Here is a 26,386-nt window from a genome sequence, read left to right on the forward strand (position 1 = left end):
AAGGCTCCTTTTCATTAGACGAGTAATGTAGGTTTAATCAAGTTTTAATCACATCTTTTATATTCGACAAAAGTCAACAAGAGAAAGCTACATAAAATGCAATGCCACAAAGACATTGCCAGTCTTAAAAGTTCTTTAGCACTAGTAGTAATGCAAGTAATTCCAGTTCACATATCTTATTTGAAAGAAGACCTGTTACCAGCACCTAAAAATATTTTTAAAACAGTTTGATTTCAAATATTTAAAATGCCCTGAAGCAAGTTCTTTATTATACAAAAAGTGCTTTGCTACATCAAACATTTAAACAGAATATTTAGGAAAAATACAACATTCCATTATTTCCATTTTAGCATCATTTTTTAAAAAAATAAAAATTAGACAATATTTAAAATAGTTATACATATATGAATGTAAAATATCTGTTATCGTCTTACTAATCCTTGAGTGCATACATGACATCATCCTGGCTGATATTTAGTCGCACCCGCATGTGAAGATACTTGTTACTGGATTCTACCAGCAAGAGCCTGCAGGCACCAAGCCTTGAGCAAACTGCCATAATTTCTGATACTGTAGGACTCTGCATACCTTCAATTCTACACAGCGCTACATGTTGATGATAGACCTAGGGGGAGGGGAAAAAAAAAAAAAAGAAAGAGAAAAGATATAACTCAGGTTTACCTCCTGCTACAATGCAGCGGGCTCAGGCAAAAAATGGAAGCTTCCTTCCCCTCCTTCGGTGGGAGGGAAGGAGAAACTAACTAGTTACAGTCTCTTCAGATGAAATGCTCAGATGCTGCTGTTTTAACATAGGATATTGGGACTTTGGTCAATGAAATAATGCTTCTAAGCTAAAGTTTCCTTTGCCATACAATCAAAGAAAGCAAAACAATCACCAAGCTAGGCTGTCTGCAGTTCTTTTAACTACATCTTTATCTGTTACTATACCTCCTCTCCCCTGAACTGTGTGGAATAAAGCCAATCCAGCAGATCAAGAGCTGACATAAAACTACTTAGTTATCCACTCTGAAATGATAGCCAGGCCCAGTGATAAGCTAGCATGAGTCATGCTGACTAGAAACATGGAAGATTACAGCTAAAAAGGGGCAGATAATCCACCTTTAAGCACAGAAGAAAGCACTCGTCACAAATCATGCAGACTAGTAAACCAGGTAAGAATCAGACACGGTCTTCTGCTTTTCTAAGTCTCTGGAAAGAAACCTCCTTTGGTGTCAGAGGAAAGCTACATTCTTTAAGGGAAAAAATGTAACCTTTAAGTTTAAGCACTGGTCACTCAGTGCATCCATGCAGTCAAACTAGTATAGGTGTTTAGGAACTAATAACAGAAAATGTGACTAAAATGCTTACTAATAAACCTACAGAAGCAGTGAAAACTAGCAAGTTTAGTCCTAATCATTTTTATTAGGTAAATATTAACATTTAGCTTCTGTACTGTGGAATCCATGAAATGGATTCCATGCAGAGACTAATGAGTCTACATGCTGGTGATGGGTATTTAACAAGTCCACTTAAAAAAACAGTTATTAATTATATATCTGCCTCTGTTGAGAAAGATAGCAAAACATAACTTGGAAATTAACATTCAGGCCGCCTACTTGAACTAATGTCACCTCATAATCCCAGGCTACCTCTTATTTCTTCTGTTATGAAGCAAGTTATGTGGAGGCATGCAACATTTTCAGACATAGGCAAAAAAAAATTCATTTTCTGACCTGGAATACTGGTAATATTAATACAACAGCAGGTGCTTCCAATTCTAAGCATTCAGTTCCAAGCAAGAACAAGTGGTGGCACCAGTTAGGCTTTACACCTGGCCTGGACAGCCATGCCCCAAGTTACCTTCTTATGATTTGATCTAAGATAATATGATAAAAATTAAAAAACTGAAATATTTGTGCTATTGCCTGATAAATTTATTGAAGGTTTTTTTTTTTTTTTGAAGTACTATGAAACACTAACATACCTGTTGCACTGTTGCCTCCTCAACACCTGCCCTGCGAAATTCGGCTAAAATTGCTTTCAGAAAGATTTGTTCATGCAGTGAGGCACTCCTGAATATCAAAAGAAAACAAAAATCAGTCTACCAAATCTAGAATTCGTGAATCCTTAGGAAGAAGTTTGGAAGGGAAGCAAAATTGCCTGGGAAGCACATACTGAAATGCAGGGTATTTCGCTACAGGAGAGAGGAGAAAAAAAATGCAAGACTATATCTCAACTAGCCAGTATATTACAGCCTGTATCTCTGGCACCACAATGCACTGCATATCACTCCACCTCTATTTCACTGTATCTGAACATGACATTTCATTCTATACATAATAGCATAACACAGCTAAAGTTTTCTGCAAAGTTTGGTCATTGTGCAGATCTCCTGTTTGTTACAAGCACTCATACTAGGAGCTACATAAGACAAATTTTAATATGGTAAATCCTCATGAATTAAGAGACTGAAGAATGCAATAATACTGTGCATGTGTTGGGCTGGGAGAACAAGCCTATAGTTTCTTTAATAATTATGAACTCAGGCTGTGAATGGCAAAAGCCTTACAGAACATCCTACATGCTCTGCAGTGTGTTATAATGTTACAACTGTCACATTCTGCTCAGGGGTCTGCGGCTGCATCCAAAGCAGCAAGGAGAGTTGCATAATACCAGCAGCTCTGTAGCACAGAGGAGCTGACTCTGAGGACCTGATGCCTATACTACACAGGCTTCTAGGGCTTTTCCTTCCGTCTAGCTCTTGTCTGGCCCAGCATGCTGGGCAACCGGTAGCTAGCGTAACTGTGGGCTCCTGAAGCACATCTTCCAGATTTAGTTCTATCTAGAAGGAATACAAATATATGTACTTGGAAACTGCAGTTCAGTGTAAATCAACATACAGTAAACAGGGACAATCAGGAAAATTCAAAAGCCTGCTCCTAATCTGAACTAAAACACTAACACGGAGACATGCTGTATAACTTTAAACAAGTCATTTCTAGGTCTTTCCTCTGTCTTTAATTCCTACTTTGTGTTTTTCACTCCTAGCTGTGCTGTAAGGCTTGTTTTGTACCATATTTCAACAAAGTATTAAGTATTACATACACTCCTAAAGGGAGGGAGTAGGACGTGAGAGTGGACTGAAGATTTTTTGGAAAAGGGCACAGTGAAAAAGATGCAAAGGGAAGAAACACCTCTGAAAAATAATGTTTTTACCTGATTGCATTTATATATGGGGATGAAAACATTTCATCTATGGCTTCTGTTATGTGGGCCATTCGGACTATTCCACAGGTATTCTTCTGGCTAGCAAACTCACAAATCTCAGTGGCCCTTCTGCAGATATCAAGGCAACGTCTTGCATCACCAGACAATGCTGCTACCTGAAAGTAAACATCACAAGTTTTTAGCAGCATTTCCTACTAGCTGAATAAAAAATTTAGCTAGAATTGATAGAAGAAAAAAGAAAGGGGAAGGGGAAATCAGGAGAGTAATTCCACCATGGACTACATGACTAGAATCTCACATTTTAAAATAACAATTTTGCTGACCAAAAAATAAAACCAAAACACCCCCTACTAATCCAGTCATTACAAATTCAAGACTGAACTTTTTTCCTATAACCTATATTTCTACTATAGTCTATCCCATTTCTACTATATTCTAATCCTGTAATTCCTGTATTTCCACTACCACTGGCATACTAATCTTTGTCAAGATGATCCAGTGATTCTAATTATGACAAACAGCAGAGAAAGCTGATATCATTATGCATTATCATGACCCTGTTTTAACCCCTCTGGCTTCTGGAGCACACTGCTGCCTTTTCAAAGCAGGCAGAAAAGGCAAGGACACTGCTTAGGAATGTTTCCTGTAAAAGTGTCCTGCATATCTTACAGAAAACATAGTGCATGATCCACTACTAATGCCCCACTGTCTCCAGCATAGAACATGTAAACACAGAAGTCAGGTCTGACTTCTGTTACAAGATGTGCCCTCTCCTTCCCCCCCGCCATGTTCTTTACTTAATGCAACACAGAGGACACACGTCTGTACTGTGTTTACCTTCCTGGAAACTAGCTGAATTGCATCCTCTTCAAATGCCTTCATGTTGCTCAGTCGGGATGAAATAATTTGCTGTAACTGTTTGTAGGTGTAGGGCTGAAAGGACATTCTGGTGAGGCCCTACAGTAAACAATACAATACAGTGAGAATTCTTCGTAGCGCTGCTAACACATGCTATGTTTTTACTGATGCTGTGGAATTCCATACTCAAAAGGACGTATCTACATTTCTGTTAAAGACGACATTCTCTCCAATTAGCAGATTCTGAAGCTACACTTCTCTTATGCCCACTTGGAAACTCTCAACTGCTCAAGCATAGCTTGTACAGTTAGCAGTTTTAATTTCCCTGGTAGGAGCAGACCCTCATTCACATTCTTCCCCTCCAAGTGATGTGAATTATAATCAGTTAATCAATTCTTATACTTCATACTTGCAAAATAAAAACACACATTCATAAATGCAACCGAGACTGAGTGGGGGCCAGCAGCTGGACCACCCCACTGAAAGGCCTGAGGAACAAGAGCTGCTGCTATTAAAATTCAAATTTGTCTCACAGAATTTACAAACAAGTCAGAGCCATCCAATATGAGAATCTTTTGACTGCAACTGTTTAAGCATCTTTTTAACTACAGTCACAGAGCAGAACATATAAAAAAACCCATTCATCTCTCCTTTAGGAGATCTGTATACAGTCCAGTCCTACAGCCAACTTCACATGGTAGCCTGCAAAGTTAGCAAGCAGCCACAAATTAAAAATCCTCTTCTGGCTCAGGCTAACAAAAACTGATTTCAGACAAGAATACCACTTTATGACCTCTGTTATGAATGACTGGCACACTGCCTTTCATGTTCTACAGAAGGCCAGAGCTTTGCATTCCTCAGAACCTCTCTCTCGTAGGCCAAGAAGCAAGTGCTCAGAGTCCCAGATCATCAGCTGCTCTGCAGGTTTAGCAAGTGAGGGAAAGCAATTGACTCAATTACTGTGTAACTTTTTCTAAGAAGGATGGAGGCACATAGTACCATTTTTGCAAATCACTTTTCAGAGCAGTGTTGAAGTGATAACCTAGGAAAATGTATTAAACAGGTTCAGAGCGCATCTAACTTTCTGTCCAAAGGTACCCAACACAAAGAAAATAATCTACCACATGATGATGGCAGACAGAGCAGTAACCAGGTGCCTGGAAGGAAGGGGGGAAAAAGGAAGGGAAATCAGAAGGGAATTCCTCTGAACTCTGGAGTAAACAGCTTAACCACAAGGCAGATTATCAAAGTCTTAATATGTTTACAAAGACATCTACATCCTTTCTGTTAATTAATTCTTACAGGAACAGAGTGTTCTTACATGGCACAACATCTAATTAGCTAGCTGGCTCCTACAGCTACTTTCCTAGGATTTATATGTTCCACATCCACTCTCTCGAGAAGAGAGGGAACTATAAAAGTATTGCTTAACATCTACTGTAACCCGTCCTCCCTTTCTCCTGGATTACCTTTGACAGCACACAGTATTTATTCTATCCTTCTCATTTCCTAGCATAACAACATAACTGCTAGGACATACCAGCCTGCTAGCTACTCTGTTCATCATTATTCTCTCTGGCAAGTCCATGGTGTTAGCAATGGCCAAGATGATTAACTTGGAGTGCTTTTGAGTTGGCCAGTCAAATAAATTGTACATCACATTCTGCTTCCGGGTCCACAGAAGATCAAGCTGAGGAGAGAGAAAGAAGAAGTTGCCTGAAAAATGATGACCTTGCACTTACAATACTTGATCAGGGCTTGAGAGAGCAAGTTCTGCTACAGAAGACTTCATAGGTGATCTGAAAAAGCTGTCTCTGTTCTCCTTTATTCATTTATTAACCGGACTGCCTTTTCTGAATTAAGGCACTAATCTCTTTTGGAAAAGCACAGCCCCACTAGATGTTTGAACAGTGTTCACCACAGTATCAAGCTGCAGTTTTAAAATACTATTCAGTGTCTTAACTATGTGTCTAACAATCAAAAGACTATCCATGTGAGGACCAGAATCAGCTCACAGCACAAAGTAATATGCTTTTGTTAATTACTGAACACAGCGCATTCAAATAGTTTCAAAGGTAGAACATGGCATATTTCATTGTGAATTTTCTCATAGAAAGAGCAGCAGCTTCCAGACAAAATTCAGGCTCTAGATAACTGATCTAGATTTCACAGAACAACTCATTCCATGAATTGAGCCAAAAAAAATTATTAAACCCATCTGAAAACCAGCACAGAGAAAAATACAGCGATAGAATACTTGACTCTTTACATTCAGTTTACTAATAAGGCCGAGAGAAGCTACTCGTGTGTCTTCTCTCCTACATCTACTCCTGTTAGAGCATATGTGATATACTCTCAGCATAAACCATATAAATACATTTTGTCCTTTTCCCTCATCCAAAAATTCATTTCTTATAATATTCGAGAAAAGAGTGAAGAGTTCTTTGTCTCACCTCATCCACTATCAGCAGTGTGCTCTTCCTCTTTGGTCCAGGTGTAGAGAACAGTTTTGCCAACAGTGCTGCAGCATGGGTTGCTGTCACCTTCTGACCTGTCAATAACTGGACAAGGATTAAGTAATGCTGCAGGTTAATATACCATAGCCGTGGAGGTAGGAAGTTTAATTCTTACTCTGTTTGAACTTCTCTCTAAAACTCAGCACCAAACCCCTGGTTTCTTTCTCATCGTGGAGGGGAACAACTGTTCCTGTATGCCCCAAAGGAATACCAAAATTAAAGCATGAAACTTTAAAATTACAATATATATGCTGAACCAATTGTTCAAAGAAGTTCAGGCTCAAGCCTTAAAATAAAATGGAGATTGCATTTGAAGATTGTATTTGTTCTCCAGAATCTCATCCTCCCTTTTTAAAAAGAGACTTCCAATTTTATAATTATTAGCATTCGAGCATGGCAACAATGTATAATCTATTCTTGTTTCATGTTTCCAATTCAAGGACAGTCTGAATCAAGCAATTTCCAGAGATCCTGATTCTACAGCACTGGAACTGGGCATCCAATACACCACAGAATTCAGCTTTTTGCAGTGGAATTGGCATGCTTTCTGTAACCAGGTATCTATCATTCATTCTATCTGTCTATTCATCTGTCCAGGCCTTCCTGTTGCTGTTCCCTTCTTTATAAACTTTCCAAAGACAATGAGGTAGCTGCAGTATGCTCCATGTATTGCTTCAGAGTTATACAAAAAGATGTCAGGGAACTAAAGAGGAAAATTAACAATCAGGAAGAGACACGGAGCAATCAGAAATGTAGGTGCAGCCTATGTAGAACGCTTAAACAACAGCAGAGGCAGAAGAAGCAGAGAAACTGGTTTATTTGTCAACATGCTCCCATAGAGGATACTTAACAGGGCTAGCTTAAAGTGCTGAGGCCCACGGAGACAACCAGATTTTACTTCCAAAGACTTATTCTTGATTAATTTTACAAATTTACAAACGTTAAATGCATTTATGCTGGACAGGATAGGAACTAAGGAGTTAAGATACCATTACCATGAAATAAGGTAATTGTTCTCACAGAACCTTTCACTGTACTAAAGAAACACAGTGACCTGCTACAGCACATCCCTCAATAACGCACTGTCTGTGCTGCTTTCAGGGAAAGACGCAAACATGCATATTTACCCCCAAAATCTGACTTGAGAGATATCTGAATGACTTAAGTCACTTCCTACTCAGATAGGAGATGTCCAACTTAAATAAACGGGACAGAAACTTGTAAGAAAAGCGACTAGATGTTTCAGGAAATGCATCGTTTCACTCCTAGGTCACTGAGCTTAAAGTCAGCCTAGACTAACATAGGTCTTGGGCAATTACCATCTGAAGACTATTGGATGATCTTAATCCAGTTCTCGGAAGGTTAAATCACACCCATATAAACACTAGCACCATCAGCAGCCCTAGATGAGATACTGCAGACTAGTTTGTCATGAGGATTTCAAACGCAGTATTACTCACAGAGACAGCAATCCTGCAAAAGAGGGACTATGTGATGACAGACTGATTGACCTCTTAGCCCCTCCAGTAATTATTCTACTGCTACAGTGACTTCCAGAGCTGTCATCTCAGCAACCTTCTAAGTATGTATGCGCACAGAAAGTTATATTATAGAAGGAAAAATATAACAGAGCCATTGAAGAGGCTTTGCTCACCTCTAGTATCTGCACATAAGCTTGGTGAGGGTCAGTAAGCTTCATGCCATTGATTTCTATAAACTGGAAGGATGGTAGCTCATCATTTTCTGCAGCTTGCTGCAGACAGCGAATTACTTCATGCACAGTTGCAGTTTTACCTGTTCCAGGAACTCCAGAAATGTACATGCACCTACAAGAGGAGGCACTATCAATGTGAGCAAGCTCCTAAGACCAAGGATGGCCTCGGAGCTCTGGAATTCCAACTCCTTGAGTACTACTCCCCTCTGACTTCAGGCCATTCCCTATATTTCAGTTACTTTATTTGCAAGTTGAACATGTAACATATTGGAAGATCATCAAGATTTTTATCATTACTGAAGTAATTAATCTAAAATACCTTCTAAATGCTAATTTATCTTAAAAAACAGAAAAACAAAACAAAAGAAAACCAAAAAACCCTACACCTTTACCCAGACATCTGACTAGATATTTCAATCTTTAATTTTAACTCAAACTCACCCTCCTGTACCATCAATGAGTTTGCTTTCCACAAAGTTATAGATATCCTGGAATTCTTCTTCACGACAAGGCAGAGATTCTGGGATAGCAGAAACATGCAGCCTTTTGATTAAAAGAAAAAAAAAAATTTGGGACGCAAGATCCAAGATTTGCAATTTCACCATTCTGCAAGATTTGCGATTTCACCATTCTGCTTGGAGGGCCTGCTGAGAAAAAATAAATACTAGACCTGCCCCCTTCGTAATTATGTATAGGTTTTCAAATCTCTCTTACATATTTTAAGTCTGAGCAGCAATGTCAAGCATCACAAAAGAAACAGCCTACTCTCCATATGTGCTTTTAAGGTTTTAAGAGAGCTGAACAGTCATCTTCATAAGCAAATGCTATGAATATCCAGCAATAAAGAAGAATATCTGCTGCCATTCACAAAAGAATTTATAAGTCAAGGTAAGGGGGACAGAACAGGGGAGACTCATCCTAGGAGAAGGTGAGCCGAGTGACCGGGAAGAAACTAAAACACAGAATAAAGGATACTAACAGTCCTGTATGTGTTTTTCCCACTTTGTCATGATTTAGACCAAAACCTGTGAAACTTTTGTCCACTAGGAGGAGCCAGGTATCATACTTTTACAGTCTAAAGATAATAGAAGAGGGTCCTTTTTTTCTGATACTGCACAGAATAAAAAAACTAACAGATACCTAATTCCATTGAACTTAGCATAGACTGGTCACAATAATTTGAAATCTTAAAAGTAGTATTGGAAATACTACTAGTATTTGTAATTCTAGTATCTTAGTATAAATTCATAAATGATCTTCTGGTATCAAAACACCATGAACTTTTACCAAATTCATTCAATATAGTAAATACAACATTCCTCTCTTTCAACATAGCCTATTGCTCTGTATACCTGAAGCAAAGAAATGACTTCCTCCCTTTAGCCCACTACACATTACCTTAATCTGGCTTCTTCTAGTATGCTGGCTGGTTTCTGTGCTGCATGGCTGCGTTTTGGAATTTCAGGAGTTGCATTCCGGGGTGTCTTGGGTGTTCCTGGTAAAGGCTGCAAAGAAAAGTTAAAAGCTTCAAACAGATTTTCTACATACATGAATTTCTACTGGAGACTGATCATCCATACACGTTTCCAAAGCATTATTTATGCAGAAAGACTACCTGAGAATGCCAGAGTACAAGATGAAAAGAGAAACAGCCTTCACAAAGCATAACTAACAAACAAGCTTTATGTTTTTTTCTTAAGTGGAGAAAAGTTGGGAGGGTAATGGTGACACAGGTAACTCCACCTTTTAACTGGTGGAAGAATTTAAAAATTCTTTATGTTCTTCTAAAGCGCTGTCTTACAAAGCGATCCAGTTCTTTTAAAAAAAAAAGTAGTAAGTGATCAGAAACTGATCTACATGAATTTCATTGTCCAAACAAAAAAGTGAATGCAACACCTTAATTATTCCTTCCTGTTGTGCTTAGGAGTTCTAGTTACATTACGATTTCTGTGCTAGACATTTCATAAACATGAAGCAAAAATTAACCATTGGCAATATGTGCCTGCCTATGGTCATAAGAACAGTCCTAAAGAGACAGGTCAACGATCCGTCTAGCCTAGTATCCCATCTCCAGCAGTGGCCATGACACCACGAGAAACTGCTGGCCACATATCTTTGGCATGGCCATGAACCCTGTAGAGCGGCCCTCTTGCGCTGGTAATCATCTCCACGTTGGCAAGCCTTCAAGAGTCAGGAGGATTCTACTGCCAGGTGCAGAGTTGGTCTCATGATTGTTGTTATATAGGACTGCACTTACTAAAAACTGTACAGAAAAAGGAGAACTAACATGTTCAAGTGTGCAGTTGACTAACATAGTCAAGTGTGCAGTTTATAATAAAAGTAAAAACTTTGACCATAAATCGATGCTTAGACAACAGCCAGAATGGGACAAGAACATACTGTTTTAGCTTTCAACTATTTTCAGTTCAGAGAATTTCATGAAAAACTGCTGTAGTTTGATCCATTGAGGGTTACTAAATAAGCATTCTCGGGTACTTTCCCCAGACTCTCATGGAAACCAGATAAACTTCCTACGGCCACAATATCTCTCGGCCAAGAACCGCACGGGTCTAACGGCTTACTGAATAATTGACTCGCTATTCTTTTTGTTTTGATCCCAGTTCCTACTAGGTATATTGGGGAGCCTGTAGTTTATATCAGGAGAGAAAGTAAACAGTCAGTTTCTTGTCACTCCTCCTGCCACCCATGACTTCATAGACTTACTAAGTCTCCTTCCATATTGTCTTGTTTTCAGATTCAGTAGTAACATACTACTCAGTTGTTTCTCATATAGAGTCAAATCCATTCATTTGATCATCTCTCCTGCCTTTCTCTGAACCAGTGTGAACATACGCTTTTTGACATGAAACAGAACTGCACGCTCTTCTAGTTAAGGTGCTCCAGTTTTAACTGTAAACTTTGAGAGTGTTCCCCTATGTTCTATTAAAAAAAAAAAAAACACCCAGTAGGGACCCTCTTCCCTTACTAAAGCTCCCCAATGCTTCACTCAAGACTTTACACATCAATATCCATCCTGAATCCACAGCTTGAGAGCTACTGTTTCAAAACATATATTGATTCTACTGATTCCTAGCAAATCTCTCCCTGCCCTCCTCCTGTAAGCCAAAGCTTTATAGCCACAGAACAGGCTAAACTGCACATTCATCTGTTATTGTTCAGCTCCAGCCCAATCCAACATTTTCCCTCTGTAGGCTGGAGTCTTTTCATCAATGCTCATGCACAACACATGTGGTTCACACAGCCTACTCAATCCTCATACAGAAGGTGATACAAAGCAAGTTAATCTTTCGTTAAAAGCTAAAGGGTTCTGATACTTAACTTTGGTACCTATGCATCAAGCATTCAAATAACTGGCTTAGAAATAATAAAAACATCTCTTAAAGGTGAACAGCTACAAAGAACCTTACGGTTTTCTTTGGGGTCTTGGCAGGAGTGTGAACTGAAGACTTCCTTGAAGATTTTGGGGTGCTAAATTCTCTGCTTGATTTAGAATCCCTCTTTGAGGTACAGAGCACTTCACTCTCCTCTTCTTCACTACGGGAGTAAGAGCTGCCTGAGCTAGACAGAAAATCCTCTTCCTCGTCCGATTCCAGTGTATTTAATAAGCTATGAGTAACAGAAACAGCAATGAGTGTTTTAAAGCTGGTGTACTCACCACAGATTATCATCTGATATATTTCCAGCTTTTTCTGTAGTTACCATAATCAATAGGCCAATATATTTTCTGCTTGAGCTGCTACTTTTCCATGGCTATTCAAATAGACTGGTTAAAAGGAAGTTAGTTTTCTGAAGAACACCTTGAGTCAGCTTTATGTTTCTGAATGAGACATTTTTCACTGATACTACAATTAAGCTTGTGCTTCTGGAGCCATTTGCTTTTCAATATTAAGCCAAACTCTCAAGGCTTCAAGCTATCAATAGCAATCTGAATAAGATGTCATGGAAGCAAAGATTACCTCATTTGCTCTGCAATGCGAGCGCTTGTCTTCTGTGCACATTTTCTGTGAGAACGAGGGGTCACTACAGGGCTCCGACTACCTAGTTTTTGATGTCCAGTTAAACTGTAAAAAAAACAAACAAACAAACAGAAAGCTACTTGTATTTCCCCTTTGCATCACACTTGTAAAGATGGAGAGAAGGCCTCTCAATGTTCAGAATCAATTTTTATGGCTGCAAGGAAACAGATTTTTTATCCATGCCGACAGAGCGCAAACTATAATAATCAATATAGTATCAATTCCCTTTCATATTGTCCAACCATTCCCGTTCCAGTCTCTTCTCTCTGTTCAGCGAGCTGTGGGCTGCTTGGTCCATCTCTACAGTCAGCTTCTCTGGTGATGTCCCCTCCTCATTTATTCATCTCCAAGTAACACGCTTTCTAGAGCTTCATCATAGTGTATTTGTAACCATTTAAGCTATTCCTACTCCTCTCAATGATCTCAACAGACAAAACAATTTGGTATGCACAGAGATTTTACCTGTTTTATTTTCAGGAGATCTTTCAATGTGCTTTAGAGAACTACATACAAATAGAAATCCCATTAAAAAAAATAATTATAACAATATCATTCCTTACCATATAGTGTCTTCTCCCATATGAAGATTCTTATCTTTCTCACTGGAGTCACTGACCTTACTATAGGGGGATAATCGTATTGTGTCATTAAGTCTCTGCTCGTGCTCTGTACTGTTAAACGTTGTCTTTGGCTCTTCACTGGCACAAGACATTTTTGGTGGCGAGCCTAAAACTCCAGTGAATTTCACTTTTCGTTTAGTAGCTGATGGTTCTGACATTGCAATTGCATCACAGTCATCACCCAAAAGTTCTAAAACATCACTTCCTGGGAGTTTGCCTTTGGGAGATTTTGTGGGACCTAGGAGTCAAGAGCAAAAGGAACTTTTGTCAGGCTTTAACATGTCTGGTTTGGTTAACTTTTAGATGACATGGTATGATGGGCTCATTGGTTGTCACATAGACTTATAAATTTAAATGAAAGGTGACTACGAGTATTAAACTACGAGGACAAAGAACTGAATCACTGAAAGGCATACATTTCCTCTAAAAAGAGGAAATAGTAACACAGGGATCGAGTTTTCAGTTTATCTCCTTCCATCGCTTACAACTCTATCCAAGCACCAGTTTGAACGTGGGGGGTGTAACTGATTGTACACATAGGACCAAATGCTCTTATCTAGCCAAGGCCAATGTAAATGTTCTAGTGTATTTTTGGTCAGAAGATTAAAGACAGACAATCAGGTCTTCCGAGGTCAAATTAGGCTGACTGGTCACATTTCAGCAAACAAGAACTTTACTTTAAAGTAGACTTACTTGTTGCAAACAAAACATTTGCAACAGCAATGGAACATAAGCGATACAGTTGCTTGAAATAGCAGACATAAGACAACAGATGCTTGCCAAAGGCACAGGCTAACCCCAAAGCCTAAATAAAATAGGTAGTGAAATAAAACAGGAAGTTAAAATACTGATGTTGAGTTATACTTGTGTTTGAATTATCCAGACTGAAGAGGCACAAAACATACAAATACATAGTCAAAACTATACATATATATACACACACACACACACTTACTGTTTAACTCTAACTTCTTTCTTGCTGTTGGGGTTTTCATGCCATTAGCTACTCTTTGCGAATGTCTCTCCTTAGACAGGGAAGACTTGGAAGCAGAATGTTTTGATTCTATTTCCATCTCAACATTTTTCTTTTTTGTCACACTCCACACAACTCTCTCTGTCTCTTTCTTCGGGGAGCAAATGATGTCCAAAGGGTACAGCGGGGATTTTGTCAAAGAGTTTGGGCTACCACCTGTTTTCTTCTTAGCTTCTTTCAGCTTAGAGAACACTTCAGGGGATAAAGATTTAAAACATTTCCCATCCCAAGACTGTTTTACATAGAAAGTTTGTTCCTTGCTTAGTATAATAGGTAGTGCTTCCCCCAGATGTAGTGGTATTACCTGTAAAAGAAAATATCAAAAAAACACATGCCTTAGCATTTGCTGTTACTTTAGCATTCAAATATTTTCTGCTCACATATCTTACTATTAGATCTCTTGTAAAGCTTCATTATAGAGCGCACTGTCTTCAACCTATATTTAGACTAGCATAAGTTTACTGCGCTACAGGACTCCCCATCACTTCCCTCCCCTAAGTTCTAGGGCTGTCTGACAACAACCAAAGTCATTCTGAGATAGAGTGAAGGAGGAATATTAACAATTTCCAACTATCCTATACAACTGTATTAATAGTCAAATACACATCATACATTTGGTTTGGGAGGTAATAAAACAGCTGTACTGTTACACTTTTCAAGCTTTTGAGTTTGTTTCTTTCCTCCACGTAAAAATGGGCTGCAGTACATACCATGACACTTTTGATAATGGTCTCCACAGCTATGTCAGTGTCATACCCAGGAACTTGATCAAAAAACACTTCTTGGGGAGAAACCTCTCTTTTAAGCAGTTTCCTTTTATTCTGAGGTATCTCTGTAATATGAGAAAACCACTGCACAATTGCATGTTTCTGCTGAGCACCTGTAACAAAAATAGTCAGTGAACATTAAAAGCTCTGCTTTTGTTGTATCACAGAGAGTTAACGCTATTTTAGGAAAACTCAGTGACTTTAGCTGAAATATTTCACTAGACACTTCACATATATGTACCAAAAGGCAGTGTTCTTCCCCAAGAACTTTTGTTTTGGGAAGAACAAAAAAAAAAGGGATGAAGAAAATTACTATTGTCTTTTTGGAAACAATCAAGGCAGAGAGATAAATTGGCTCAACATCATACAGAGTCAATGGTAAAACTAGGAACTGACCTCAGAATTTTGAGGTTACACCTCCAACACCACAAAACTTGTATTTCAAAAGCCATTCTGGTAATATTATGCAATTCTAATCATCATAGCCCTGTCTTGCTGAGTATTCAACGTTACACCTCACTACTAATAGAAAGTTACTTACCGAGGATGTGAAAGCTGCAAGTATGCAGACAGTTTTATCAATTGCTATGTAATTATATTAATAAAGCGATGTTTAAGGAGGGCAGAGTATGTGCCTCAGTTCCATCATTACCTGTTGCTCAAACAAATGTTGCCATTTTAAGGTTATCACAGCTCCAGTACTGATCCAGTGATACCACTACCTAAAAGCTGTTTGATAGTACATGTGAAAAGGAGTAGTAGGTTTCTGGTGAACCAAAGGCAATATCACAACCACACTACTCAGTGCTTACTAGACACACTCAGGACAGTCAGTGTGATCTCTCAACACTAGAATACTCACTGGGACCAACTTAGAATAATTTATAGGGGGAAAGCTGAAGGCATTGCAGCTTCTTTAGCTGAGCTTGATCCCAGGGAATTTCACAGACTATTTAGGTTCTTCAGGTGCACTGGGGACAGAAGAGTCTTTTTAAAAAACAGTAATTAATCGAGCAGTTCATACAGTGCACACGAATGACTGAAATCTGATCAAAACAGAGCTGGTTCTAAGGGGTATATTATTTTAAGTCAAGCATGTTACTGCTGTAGGACTTGGAGTGAATTTCATGAGACTAATACTCCGGGAGTTCAGTCTATAGGCATGGAAGTAAATGATGTCTAAATAACTACACACATCCTGTAAAGAAAGCGCCAGCCTCATTTCCTGTAACTTGAGGAAGCAGCTAGCAGAATAACACCCAGGAAGGTGGCCGGGAGTTCTGAGAAACTTCCCAATTCTAAAAAACATAGGAATGGCTAGGGAAGATGCTGTAACTGTTTTCTTGCATCTCTCCTGGAATACAAGGACTCAACTGGAGCACAAACTACTCACTGGTGCAATGCAAGCTGGGGATGGTTATTGCATTTGAAAAGTTGTCACTTCATACTGCTCCTTTTGTTTTTTTTTTTTTTTAATTGATCATGGAATACTCAACCACAAGACAATGCTGAGACAAAAACTCTGTTTCAAAAAACTAAGGAGAAACTCCAGCCAGTTATGAGGAAAATCACAATTAATCATTCTAGTTCAGCAAAAAAGCAAGGGGATTCTGAAGCATAAGTCAATTTTAACCAGAAAAAAAAGTTAAAAAATACATTCATCCAGCGAATGGCTAGTCTACAATATGCAATAGAGAGTTAGACATTTCTCTAAAACAGCTGACCACTATCAATGGCAAGATAGAGCATTAATGTAAAACTGCTGTTTGATAGTTCATATTTATTTACTCTACTTTTGAAGCAGATAGGTCAACGTATAAAAAGCGATATTCAAAAGCATCATTTTAGGAGAAACTCAGTACAGTCAAAATTTAACCCTTCCCCCAGACCGAAAAAGTCAAAAGGAAAAACGTTGCATGGAATTGAGCCATCAAGTATAGAAATCCTCCCTGGACACAGATGAGAAAACATCTGATAAAACGATTGCGGCTCCTATTTTTAAAATTGAATTAGCATGTTTGAGCTGAGGCTTGCAGGTGATTAAGTTAACACTTTTAGAGTCTCAGTCACAAACTACCTACAAACCAACCAATTCCTCAGTTTTATTTTTGGACCAGTTCACTATCACAAATGAAGGGGTTCCTTATTTGCATATAATCTACTCAGACCTCACTAACTGAAAGCCGTGGTAGAAAAAGAGAACTGAGAAACTGCAAAACGTTATTTGTAAATTCACAGTTATTTTAAAGATAAACCAGAAACATTTGTTCACTGCTTAAATAAACTAGGGAATCTTGCTATTGCAATATTATTACACTAATAAAAGAAAGTTTGAACAAACACTACAAACAGACACAATGTGGGTGAAGTTAAAAGAAACATTCGGAACCTATTACAATTGAACATTAAGTTTCTCTCACTTAATTTTTAATTAATTCGTTTTTAATGAATTTGTCAAAGATTATGACAAGAGGAAAAGCTCAGCATCCTATTTCCAAGGAAGGTTCATGTCCTTCAATACAGCATGAAAAAACATTCAGTTACGTTACAATAAATATGTACTAGGAAATAGACAGAGTGGAGTAACACGTATTCATACGATGAAAAATTTAAAGAATAAGAAACCCTTAAAACGTTATTATGATGGCCCAAACCAAATAATAAAAGCTGTTCAGAGAAATCAAACAGACATAGCTGAGGAGCTGTTTCTCATCCTGACTCAGATAGTCTTTTATGTTACTTCTATGATTTGTTTTTCCAATCTACCTCCCGTCTATAAACAAGTAGTTTTATGAGGAACAAAAGTAACGAGCTTGTTTTTTTTTCAGCCTTGCACTTCGTTGCTCCTGTTGCATCCTCGTCTCCAATAAGACGCAAGTTTCTGAATTGCAGTGCTCTTACTCCATTTAGATTCTCTAATCTCTAAATAAAGTGTGAGCTCATACTGCCTTCCTCAAGAACTCCTTTTTAAAAATAGATCACAAAGTAAGACTGTAAGAATTTAACACCTTTAGCTCTCTGTTTATCTATCAAATTTAGCAGAAAGCAGTCATTAGCCTCAAATATTTGAGGTGCATGTCGATAGATGCAGTGATTACCAAAGCTTCATTTTCTTAATGAATTAGGCAACTAATACAGTGTTAACACTAAACACATTCCCCTGAAGTAGGCATCTTTAAAACATTTTAAGATTTCTCACATAGGAGGTAGGTTTTTTTTTTTTTTTAAAATTACTCTTACCATCTTCATATAAATCCAGGAGTTGTGCCACAAAAGGTTGATCTGCATTCTCCCCTTCTACTAAAACAAACTCGCCAAGCTGTATACAGGTTTCCGTTTGACTTCTTTCTAATTTAATAAGGATTCCCCTAGAAAGTGACACGCACATGTAGATTAATAGGATTCCCATATTCTTTATGATTCAAATGTCATTAAAGCTGATCACCTGTCAACTTTGCAGGTATTCCCCGCCTCGCCACTCCCTAAAGCCCGAAATTGAGTTTCCTGCTTAAACGCTTTCATATTCTTTAGCTCTACAAGTAGTAATGCACATATGGTCATTATCTGGAGTACACTCACAACTAACTAGCCAGTTAGCAACAAGTCAGCTAAAAGTTACCGTGGAACTTTAAGACTCATTTATTTAAAAGTCAGTATACGTTGTTTGTTTTTTAAATAATTCATTACCATTCTAAAGGACCCAAAGCACTATACACATCTGAAATTTATCACAAAAGCAGCTAAGAAGATTTAGCACAAAAGCAGCAGAAAGCGGCTTACATTGCATGAGCATTCAACTATCCATAACATGATTAGAAATACTAGCAAATTTAAGTTAGACAAAAACAATTCTGACTAACAAGACAGCTGCCAAATAGTCAGTTAATACTCATTCACAGATTTAATTAAGTGCTTTCTTGGGTTTATACAGTATACAATTTACAATTCAAGATACTTTCTATTATATACACACATAAGGTCCTGAGACATTGCTCAAAATCACTACTCCTTACTCTAATTCTCACTGCTGCATTAACCTAAAGGACACCAGAAAGGTAAAGAACACAACCTCTACTGTCTATGGTTCCCCAAGTAAGCCACAAGTAAGTGCTATTTACTTGTACTGCAAAGTCCTCAGTTTTCTGTCGGAGCTCATGGGTTTTCCATACCAGGAATAGATGCGCTTGCTCTGGTGCCGGGTGTTCATGATTCCTAGGGAAAAGCAAAAAAAAAGAGAACAAGCAAGTTTTGCTTATTATTTAAACATAAAAGCAGGGAACAACTCAGGAACACCAGATTTCTAGATCTTCCACCAATTTTTTGGGGGGTACGTGCTGAAGCTGGCACGCACCGGTTGCTTTGCAGAAGGCAGCCTCCCCCAAGCCCCCAGACGCCTCTGGGGGACGCGGGAAGGTTTCCAGGGTTTGGGGCAACGGCTCCGACCGCACCGGCAGCCCTCGGAAGGCTTCACCTGGCCATTTTTCGCCCAGGCCCCACAACTCCCAGCGACCAGGCAGATGAGACCGCCCCAAAACTTTCGCTTACGTTTAAGTTGTATTTATTGTTTCTGAAGTAAAACTTTCCTGCTGGGAACAGCCCACGAGGCTCAAGAAAGCGCAACCCCCACGACGCCCAGCCCAGCGGGCGGTTTCGACGAGGCAGCGGAGCAACTCCGGCAAGGCGCTGCCTCACAGAGCCGTTCGCCGGCGGCACGCGGGGACCACGGCAGTGGCCGGGGCCGGCGCCAGGTCCCAGCCGCAAGGAGAGACCGAGGCGCCCCGCCGCCCTCACGCAGCGGCCGCCACCGCACCGCGCCCCTCCCCCACTCACCACAGCCCCCTCAGCGACCCCACGAGCGGCGGCAGCAACGGCAGCGGCGCGAGCTCCGGCCGCCACCACCAGGCATAGAACTTCGCGCCAAAGCAAGCCCTGAGCCCCGCCCTCTCCCCTCCGGCGCGTGCGCACAGAAGAGAGAGGGCGGGAGGAGAGCAGGCGGAAGCTGCGCCATATTTGTACCTGGTGCCGCGAAGCCGCGGCCGCCCTGAGGTAAGATGGCGGCCGGCGGGGAGGAAGGGAGGTAGGTGGCGGTGTAGGGGCCGCCCCAGAAGCGGAAGCCGCCGTTGGCCTCGCCCCCGGCGGAAGTGGGTCGGGCCGCCGAGGCCATGGCGAACCGGACGGTGAAGGACGCGCACAGCATCCACGGCACCAACCCGCAGTACCTGGTGGAGAAGATCATCCGCACCCGCATCTACGAGTCCAAGTACTGGAAGGAGGAGTGCTTCGGCCTCACGGGTACGGCGGGCCGGGCCGGGCCGGGGGGGGGGCCGAGGGGGGCTGGCGCGGGGCTCCGCCGGGCGCTAACGGTCTCGCCTCGCCCAGCCGAGCTGGTGGTGGATAAGGCCATGGAGCTCAAGTACGTCGGCGGCGTCTACGGCGGCAACATCAAGCCCACGCCCTTCTTATGCTTGACGCTGAAGATGCTGCAGATCCAGCCCGAGAAGGACATCATCGTGGAGTTCATAAAAAACGAAGACTTCAAGTGAGTTGGTAGTTGCCTTTTTACCCCTTCCCCCCTCCCCCTTCTCTTTTGCTTGTCACGTTGAGTGAAATGTGGACTGGCAGGGTAACCTCGGTGCTAGGTTTAGTTTTCTCTACAGGGACCGTGATAAAACTCTGCTTTCCAAAGCGTGTCGCTGTTCTCTCTTTCAAAGGACTTGCTCTTCTTGTGTCACTTAGGCTGTTGAAATTGCTTGTTTCTATAGCGTGTGCGTAATGCCATAACACATTCCTGCCTTGAGTAGTTGGAAGCAGGTGTGTTAAGGGGGCCCTGTTCACCTCCTTTTTTTAAGGGTTTCTTTCAGTTCAGGGTCTGATGATATAGTTCCTGCATGCCTAGACAATCGGTAGAGAAGATACATGTGTTCAAAGGAGAAAATCTAAATGATCTCTTATTCTGTTTATTTTAGTGTACACATTTTTCCTAACAAACGTATGGGAAAAGACTTGGGTTTTAGCTCATCTGCTGCCTATGCAAAAAGCACAGTTGTATGAAACGCTTTGTTTACTTTTCAGATATGTCCGAATGCTTGGTGCATTGTACATGAGACTGACAGGCACTGCCATTGATTGCTACAAATATCTTGAACCACTGTACAATGATTATCGAAAAATAAAAAGTCAGAACAGAAATGGCGGTAAGCACCGTTACGTAGCTGTGGTTTCTCAGTGTATCGTAGATGACCTTTTGCTGGAAAAAATAAGGCTAGATGAAGTTAAATATCCGCTTTAGCAATAAAAGCTTAAAAAATTATAGGAAAATCATTTTCTTGAAATCTTGCTTTTACTTATTCATTCATTCATTGGATAGTCTGTTGCTGGTCTTTGTAATTTATTACAAATGGGAGCTGCCTTGCATTTTTTGCTTTCTCCAAACACTTGTATTTGGTATTTGTGGTACTGAATTTTAGTGCCCAACAGAAAGCAACTATAATCTGAGTGCTAGTTTAAGCACAAGGAATCTACTAATCCTAGCTGTGCAGTGGTTTCTTCTTTTTGCAAGATAGGCCGAATGATTTTCCTAATTTTTAAGAATGATTTTAGCATTATTGTTTGTACAGCCCGCTTGATACAAGTCTTTTAAGTCTCAAATGTTTCATCTTTACTCCAGTTGCTAGTGTTAATTTTCTTGGTCTTTTAAAATGCTATTTTTCTTCCCAGAATTTGAACTGATGCACGTGGATGAATTTATTGATGAACTACTCCATGAGGAACGCGTGTGTGATATCATTCTGCCTCGATTACAGGTTTGGAAAAGTGGATTATTGAATTCTTGACTGCATCATATTCAGTACTTCCATCAGTCTACTGGTTTGTTGCATAAAGCCACGTACAGGACTTCTTGTGCGCAGCAGGTTCTTTCTTAGGAGTTTGTTCTTACTTGGATTACGTAAGATAAAGTTGTAATTTCTCCTAGAAACGGTATGTTCTGGAAGAAGCTGAGCAACTTGAGCCTCGTGTTAGTGCTTTGGAAGAGGACATGGATGATGTGGAGTCTAGTGAGGAGGAAGAGGAAGAAGATGAAAAAGTTAGTCAACTGTTTTATAGTATTTTGTAAAGGGATATTTAAAACTGATCACCGAACTTCTTATCAGTTACGAGAAATGTCTGAGGGGAGGCACTAGAAGGCTGCATGCAGCTTTTTCTCCTCCCTTAATGTATTTTCATATAAACTGCTTATGAGAATGTGCTAGACCATGAAGCAGCTCTAAAGTGCTCCATGTTTGTTGAGCTTTTCTGTCTGCTTGTATTTCAGACATTATATATACATATAGAATATATATAGGTATTTTAGAAAGAATTAAAGGTGATGCTGAAAGCTATGATGATGGTCCTAGTTGATCAATTCCACTTTTTAAGGGAGGGAGCGGGCAGTATGAGGTGGCCGTTTTAATTTCCAACGCAGTCTCTTTTATGATTAGCAAACTTAGGTAGTACTGCTCATTTCTGAGTGTATGAAATACTTGAGGAAAGGGAAGCTTGAACTGGACAACCTGTTTCTTCTTTTATCTCTTGTATTAATTGTTTGGGAATCCTTACTGATAACTAAAAATCTTTGCAGCTGGAGCGAGCACCTTCTCCGGATCACCGCAGAAGAGGTTACAGAGACCTAGATAAACCCCGCAGATCTCCTGCTGTGCGATACAGGCGGAGCCGAAGCAGGTCTCCAAGAAGGTGATGCATGCCTCTTTGTGAACAATATTTTTACTTAAAACACATCTACGGTGCTGCAGAATGCTTTTACTGGATCGAATTATAGAGCTGAAGAGAGATAGCCTTCAGCCAGAATCTCTTAGACCTTCCACTTTTAGCCATTACTTAAAGAGTTGCAGTGCTGCACAGCTGCAGTCAACTCATTTGCCTGTTTCCCTAGTTCTTCAGTAATTCTTGAATTTGCTGGCCAACTTCAGCTAAATTTGACAGCGGAGTTAAGGTATCAAGCAGAATCAAGTGCTTGTGATTTTCATGTAAACCAAGGGCTGAGGAGAAAATACATCTTGTTAATTGTTCCTACTGGTATTAAATCAGGAAAAAAAGCATCACTTACCTCTTCTTGCTCACTGTACGAGCCAGACCAGAAGCATGTGTAGCAGGCCAGACAAACACTTGAACTGGGGATATGGGATAGCGCAAGGGAAGCCCCGGTGCTGTTGCTGGAGAATACAGGAAATGAAACTACTGGTTCAGTCGATGGCTTTTAGTGACTCTTTTTCTTTTTCCCATTACAGACGAAGCCGCTCTCCAAAGAGGAGAAGGTAATCTATTTTTCTGCTATATAATCTTAGAATGCGTGCATTTTTGGTATGCCTATTTAAAAGCTTGCTTTCTCTCAGTCCTTCGCCACGCCGGGAGAGGCATCGCAGCAAAAGCCCAAGACGACACCGCAGCAGATCCAGAGAGAGGCGCCACAGATCAAGATCTAAATCTCCAGGTATTTCTGTAGTTCACCACTTAACTCTGGCACGTTTCTATCAACAGAGCATCTACTGCAAGGAAAACACAAGAACCTAGAGTAGAGGCCTAATGTGGCTTATAAAATAGCTAGTTATATGGAAGCATGCCTGGAGGACTCCTTTAACACGTGCAACATTGCACTGAGTATGTTTTTCAAATATTTACATGGAGCTTAGTTTGTGTGGCTAATTAAGGCTAGGGTTCTTCTGGCATTATCTAGGACACTGAGTCACAAAGTGGATTACATTAGCAAAAAAAAGAATTTCAGGGGTCTGTGACTATAAACACAAGTAACTGTTACCTTTTTTTCCTCATAGGGCACCACCGTAGTCACAGGCACAGAAGTCACTCTAAGTCACCTGAAAGGTAAAGGCTTGGCATAGTTCTTAAGGGGGTCAGTTCTGTTGTAAGAGCTGCTACTGAATCTCAGGGCTGAGGATCCTCTTACATTGGGTGGAGATAAAGTATTTGATATGGTACCTCCCCCAAGCGCTGGTTTTGAAGTCAAGATGCGTTATCCATAGTCCACTACAGAAAACACCACTATGAATCACCTTGGTCTTTTAAAACAATTAATAGTAGCGTGTCCTATGAATTTTTGTTTGTTTCTTTCAGATCTAAGAAAAGCCACAAGAAAAGTCGTCGAGGGAATGAATAGCAAACTAAATCCAGCAGGCAGTTTAGGGACCTCGAACTGCAGTCTAATACTGTCCTATTTGCTTTATGGGGCAGCAGGATATGCACTGGCTGCTTTAGCAGTCTATTTCTTTAATCCTTCTTCTCTCATATAAGAAGTGTTTTTTGTTTTTTTTTTTTAATTAAAAGAAAGGTAAATAAACTTTTTATGTAGTTATTTACTCATCTTCCTGGTAGAATTAAAGGATTTTTTAAATTGTTTTCTTAAAGCTTGGAAAAAAAAATTGTGACAAGCAATAAAAATAAGGGTTTTTGTCTCTAAAGGCTCCTTGCTGTTTTTTTCCTAATACTTTGTTTAGACTTCTCCTAATTGAAGCTAGTTTCATTCCCAAATCAAGGCTTTGTTCACAAACAAAGCGACTGAATTCAGTTGCAAAAGTGAGAACGTGTTTGTTATTAACGCAGTAACACTGAAGAACTCCCAGCATAAACTATCTCAAAAAACCTCCTGGTACAAGAAAGGAAGTAACGCTGTTAAAATCTGTGTTATTCTAAAAGCAGATGCTAACTTAAAACCACACTCAAAGGTGTAGCTGTACTGCTCTGTGCCAGAGTTACTAGTTAATTTGTAAAAATCAACTTTAAGTCCAGTAATAGTGTCAGAAGCAGTCTAAAACCAGACAGTAGAACAAACCACTATTCATAGCTTTTAAGAAGAAGTTACTAAATTAAAAAATAGTAACCAACCATCGCTTGGAAGACAAATATTCTGTTCCCCACTCCCAAGTAGGCCACAAACTATGACATATAATTAATTATGCTCAGGTCTAGCTTTGCTTAATGAAGTTAGCATTCAGCAAGACCCTGTTCCTCAAGACTATTCCAGCTTTTTATTCTAGTTACAGATCTTATCTTAATACATATTTATTATAAATCACAATAAAACAGCTGTGTATTAAGCCCCTTTTGTACTGTGCTATTCATAATCTTGCTTCAGAAGCATGGATTTACAGTTTTGTCTCCTAAAGATTTTATATACAAAATTCATTTATCACCGCTTAAGTGTTTTCCATACCTTATACCATGAGTGTTGGCAGCACAAGAGTACTGTGCCCAATGAACTTATGGAAGGAACCCCCTCTGTTAAGTTATCTTATCATAGTACAGTCTTATTTTTCTGGAACACCTCCATATTATTTTGGGAAGGTTACGAATGGAATAGCAGAGACCAACTATTTACAAAATACCCCTCTTGCCTGTGAACAGTGTATGTAGCGACATCAGCAGGGGGTGTGTGTGTGTATACCCATAGTAGGTCTTATTGGTTAAAGCTATTTATCTTTCATGTTAAAAAGTTTTTTTCATTCTAGTATTCTAATTACAGTTAAACACAAACATACAAACAAATAGGGAAGAGCAAAGAAGTCTTAAATCTTTTTTTGCGGTTTTATTTTTCTTTTAAAAAGTTGTTTTTGGCACTACATAGTTCTGTAAAGAATAGAAGTGACAAATTTTTAAACACATGAAATCCCTTTCTAATTTTATTTTTTTAGAACAATATATATAAAGTCTGAAGCAACCAAAGTATGAATACAGCTAATAGAAAATAAAGAACTTAATTTTAAAAATTCTCTCTCTTTACAGTTTATCAAGATAAAACAAAACACAATTCCCCTTAAAAATAGGGTAATAAAATAGATGAAATTTGTATCACTCAGTTCTGTGATACTAGTAAAAACTATAGTTCATATCTATGTACAAATGATACAGTTTTAAAAACAGTCTTAAATAATCTTGTATCTAAACATGTTGCATTAAGATTTTAAATCAGAACCTGATTTTTTTTTCTCCCTTCCTCCCTCAACCCCCCCCCATAATCCCATTAAATTTCACTTTTTCTGTTGAATGTAATTCAGATTCAAGTGTGGGTGTCCTTGAGACAGAAGCGAGAACCGCTGGTTACTCTGCATCAGTGGACCAGCTAAAAGAAAATGGATTACAATTACTTCAGCAAGTTAAACAAACTTAACAGTGTTTGGCTATATTCAATGTATAACACTTACTTATAAATAAAGGCATTTATGTGATTGACACAAACGCTATCTGACTAACCCATTTAACAGGACAGTGCAGTATTATTTTAATCCTATCTCTGAAATTCCCTCAATGATCAGTACTTCATTGTTGTTGCATTACTTTAAGATTACTTTCTTTAAACTAACAAAAATAATTTCAGGATTTTTAAATCTGGGTCTCACCTGGAAACCTTGCTACAGCCTATTGATTAGGCTTTGAAAAAATGGGATTTGATGCCAGTATCTCTCATCTCACAGAAAGTGACCCAGCAGCACGGTAATTGCGTGCCTTTAAGTACAATTTGGGCACAGTCTCTCTCTCACTGGAGCCAAAGACCATTTTCCCACAGCCTTTCCTAATCCTGCAAGATGCTGAACACTTTTACTGTTC

The 26,386-nt window shown here is 39.5% G+C and overlaps 3 protein-coding genes across 9 annotated transcripts in view; 1 reads left to right on the forward strand and 2 right to left on the reverse strand.

Moving 5' to 3' along the window:
- Positions 1-16: 16 nt before the first annotated feature.
- Positions 17-19,738, reverse strand: ORC1 (origin recognition complex subunit 1). 2 transcript variants are annotated; one of them, XM_068953156.1, is made up of 17 exons: positions 19,604-19,738; positions 18,892-18,985; positions 18,014-18,141; positions 14,717-14,886; positions 13,929-14,310; positions 12,914-13,211; positions 12,294-12,398; positions 11,745-11,943; positions 9,715-9,821; positions 8,758-8,859; positions 8,257-8,428; positions 6,540-6,647; positions 5,627-5,776; positions 4,066-4,185; positions 3,217-3,383; positions 1,985-2,072; positions 17-625 (listed from the first exon to the last, which is right to left on the reverse strand). In XM_068953156.1, the coding sequence occupies exons 2-17, from the start codon at positions 18,978-18,980 to the stop codon at positions 434-436; spliced, it is 2,577 nt and encodes an 858-aa protein (XP_068809257.1). In that variant the 5' UTR covers positions 18,981-18,985; positions 19,604-19,738; the 3' UTR covers positions 17-433. The 2 variants fall into 2 exon arrangements, with proteins under 2 accessions (XP_068809257.1, XP_068809258.1); XM_068953157.1 differs by having other exon boundaries at positions 18,943-18,985; positions 19,604-19,717.
- PRPF38A (pre-mRNA processing factor 38A) lies at positions 19,739-24,243 on the forward strand. Its single transcript, XM_068953158.1, has 10 exons — positions 19,739-20,065; positions 20,153-20,312; positions 20,846-20,967; positions 21,491-21,576; positions 21,747-21,857; positions 22,392-22,504; positions 23,059-23,085; positions 23,164-23,261; positions 23,602-23,650; positions 23,900-24,243. Exons 1-10 carry the CDS (start codon positions 19,936-19,938, stop codon positions 23,940-23,942), a joined length of 939 nt encoding a protein of 312 aa, XP_068809259.1. The 5' UTR covers positions 19,739-19,935; the 3' UTR covers positions 23,943-24,243.
- A 1,099-nt stretch (positions 24,244-25,342) lies between these two features.
- Positions 25,343-26,386, reverse strand: part of TUT4 (terminal uridylyl transferase 4) — a 49,639-nt gene continuing 48,595 nt past the window's right edge. For 5 of the 6 annotated variants that reach the window (XM_068953154.1, XM_068953153.1, XM_068953150.1 and 2 more), the window contains one exon: positions 25,343-25,901. In XM_068953154.1, the coding sequence (XP_068809255.1) occupies positions 25,810-25,901 (92 nt within the window). In that variant the 3' untranslated portion in view covers positions 25,343-25,809. The remainder of the gene's footprint in view (positions 25,902-26,386) is intronic. The other variant, XM_068953155.1, reaches the window with a different exon arrangement.

This window comes from Struthio camelus, chromosome 8 (genome assembly GCF_040807025.1).
Source record: "Struthio camelus isolate bStrCam1 chromosome 8, bStrCam1.hap1, whole genome shotgun sequence".
In the NCBI taxonomy this organism is placed as follows: Eukaryota; Metazoa; Chordata; class Aves; order Struthioniformes; family Struthionidae; genus Struthio; species Struthio camelus.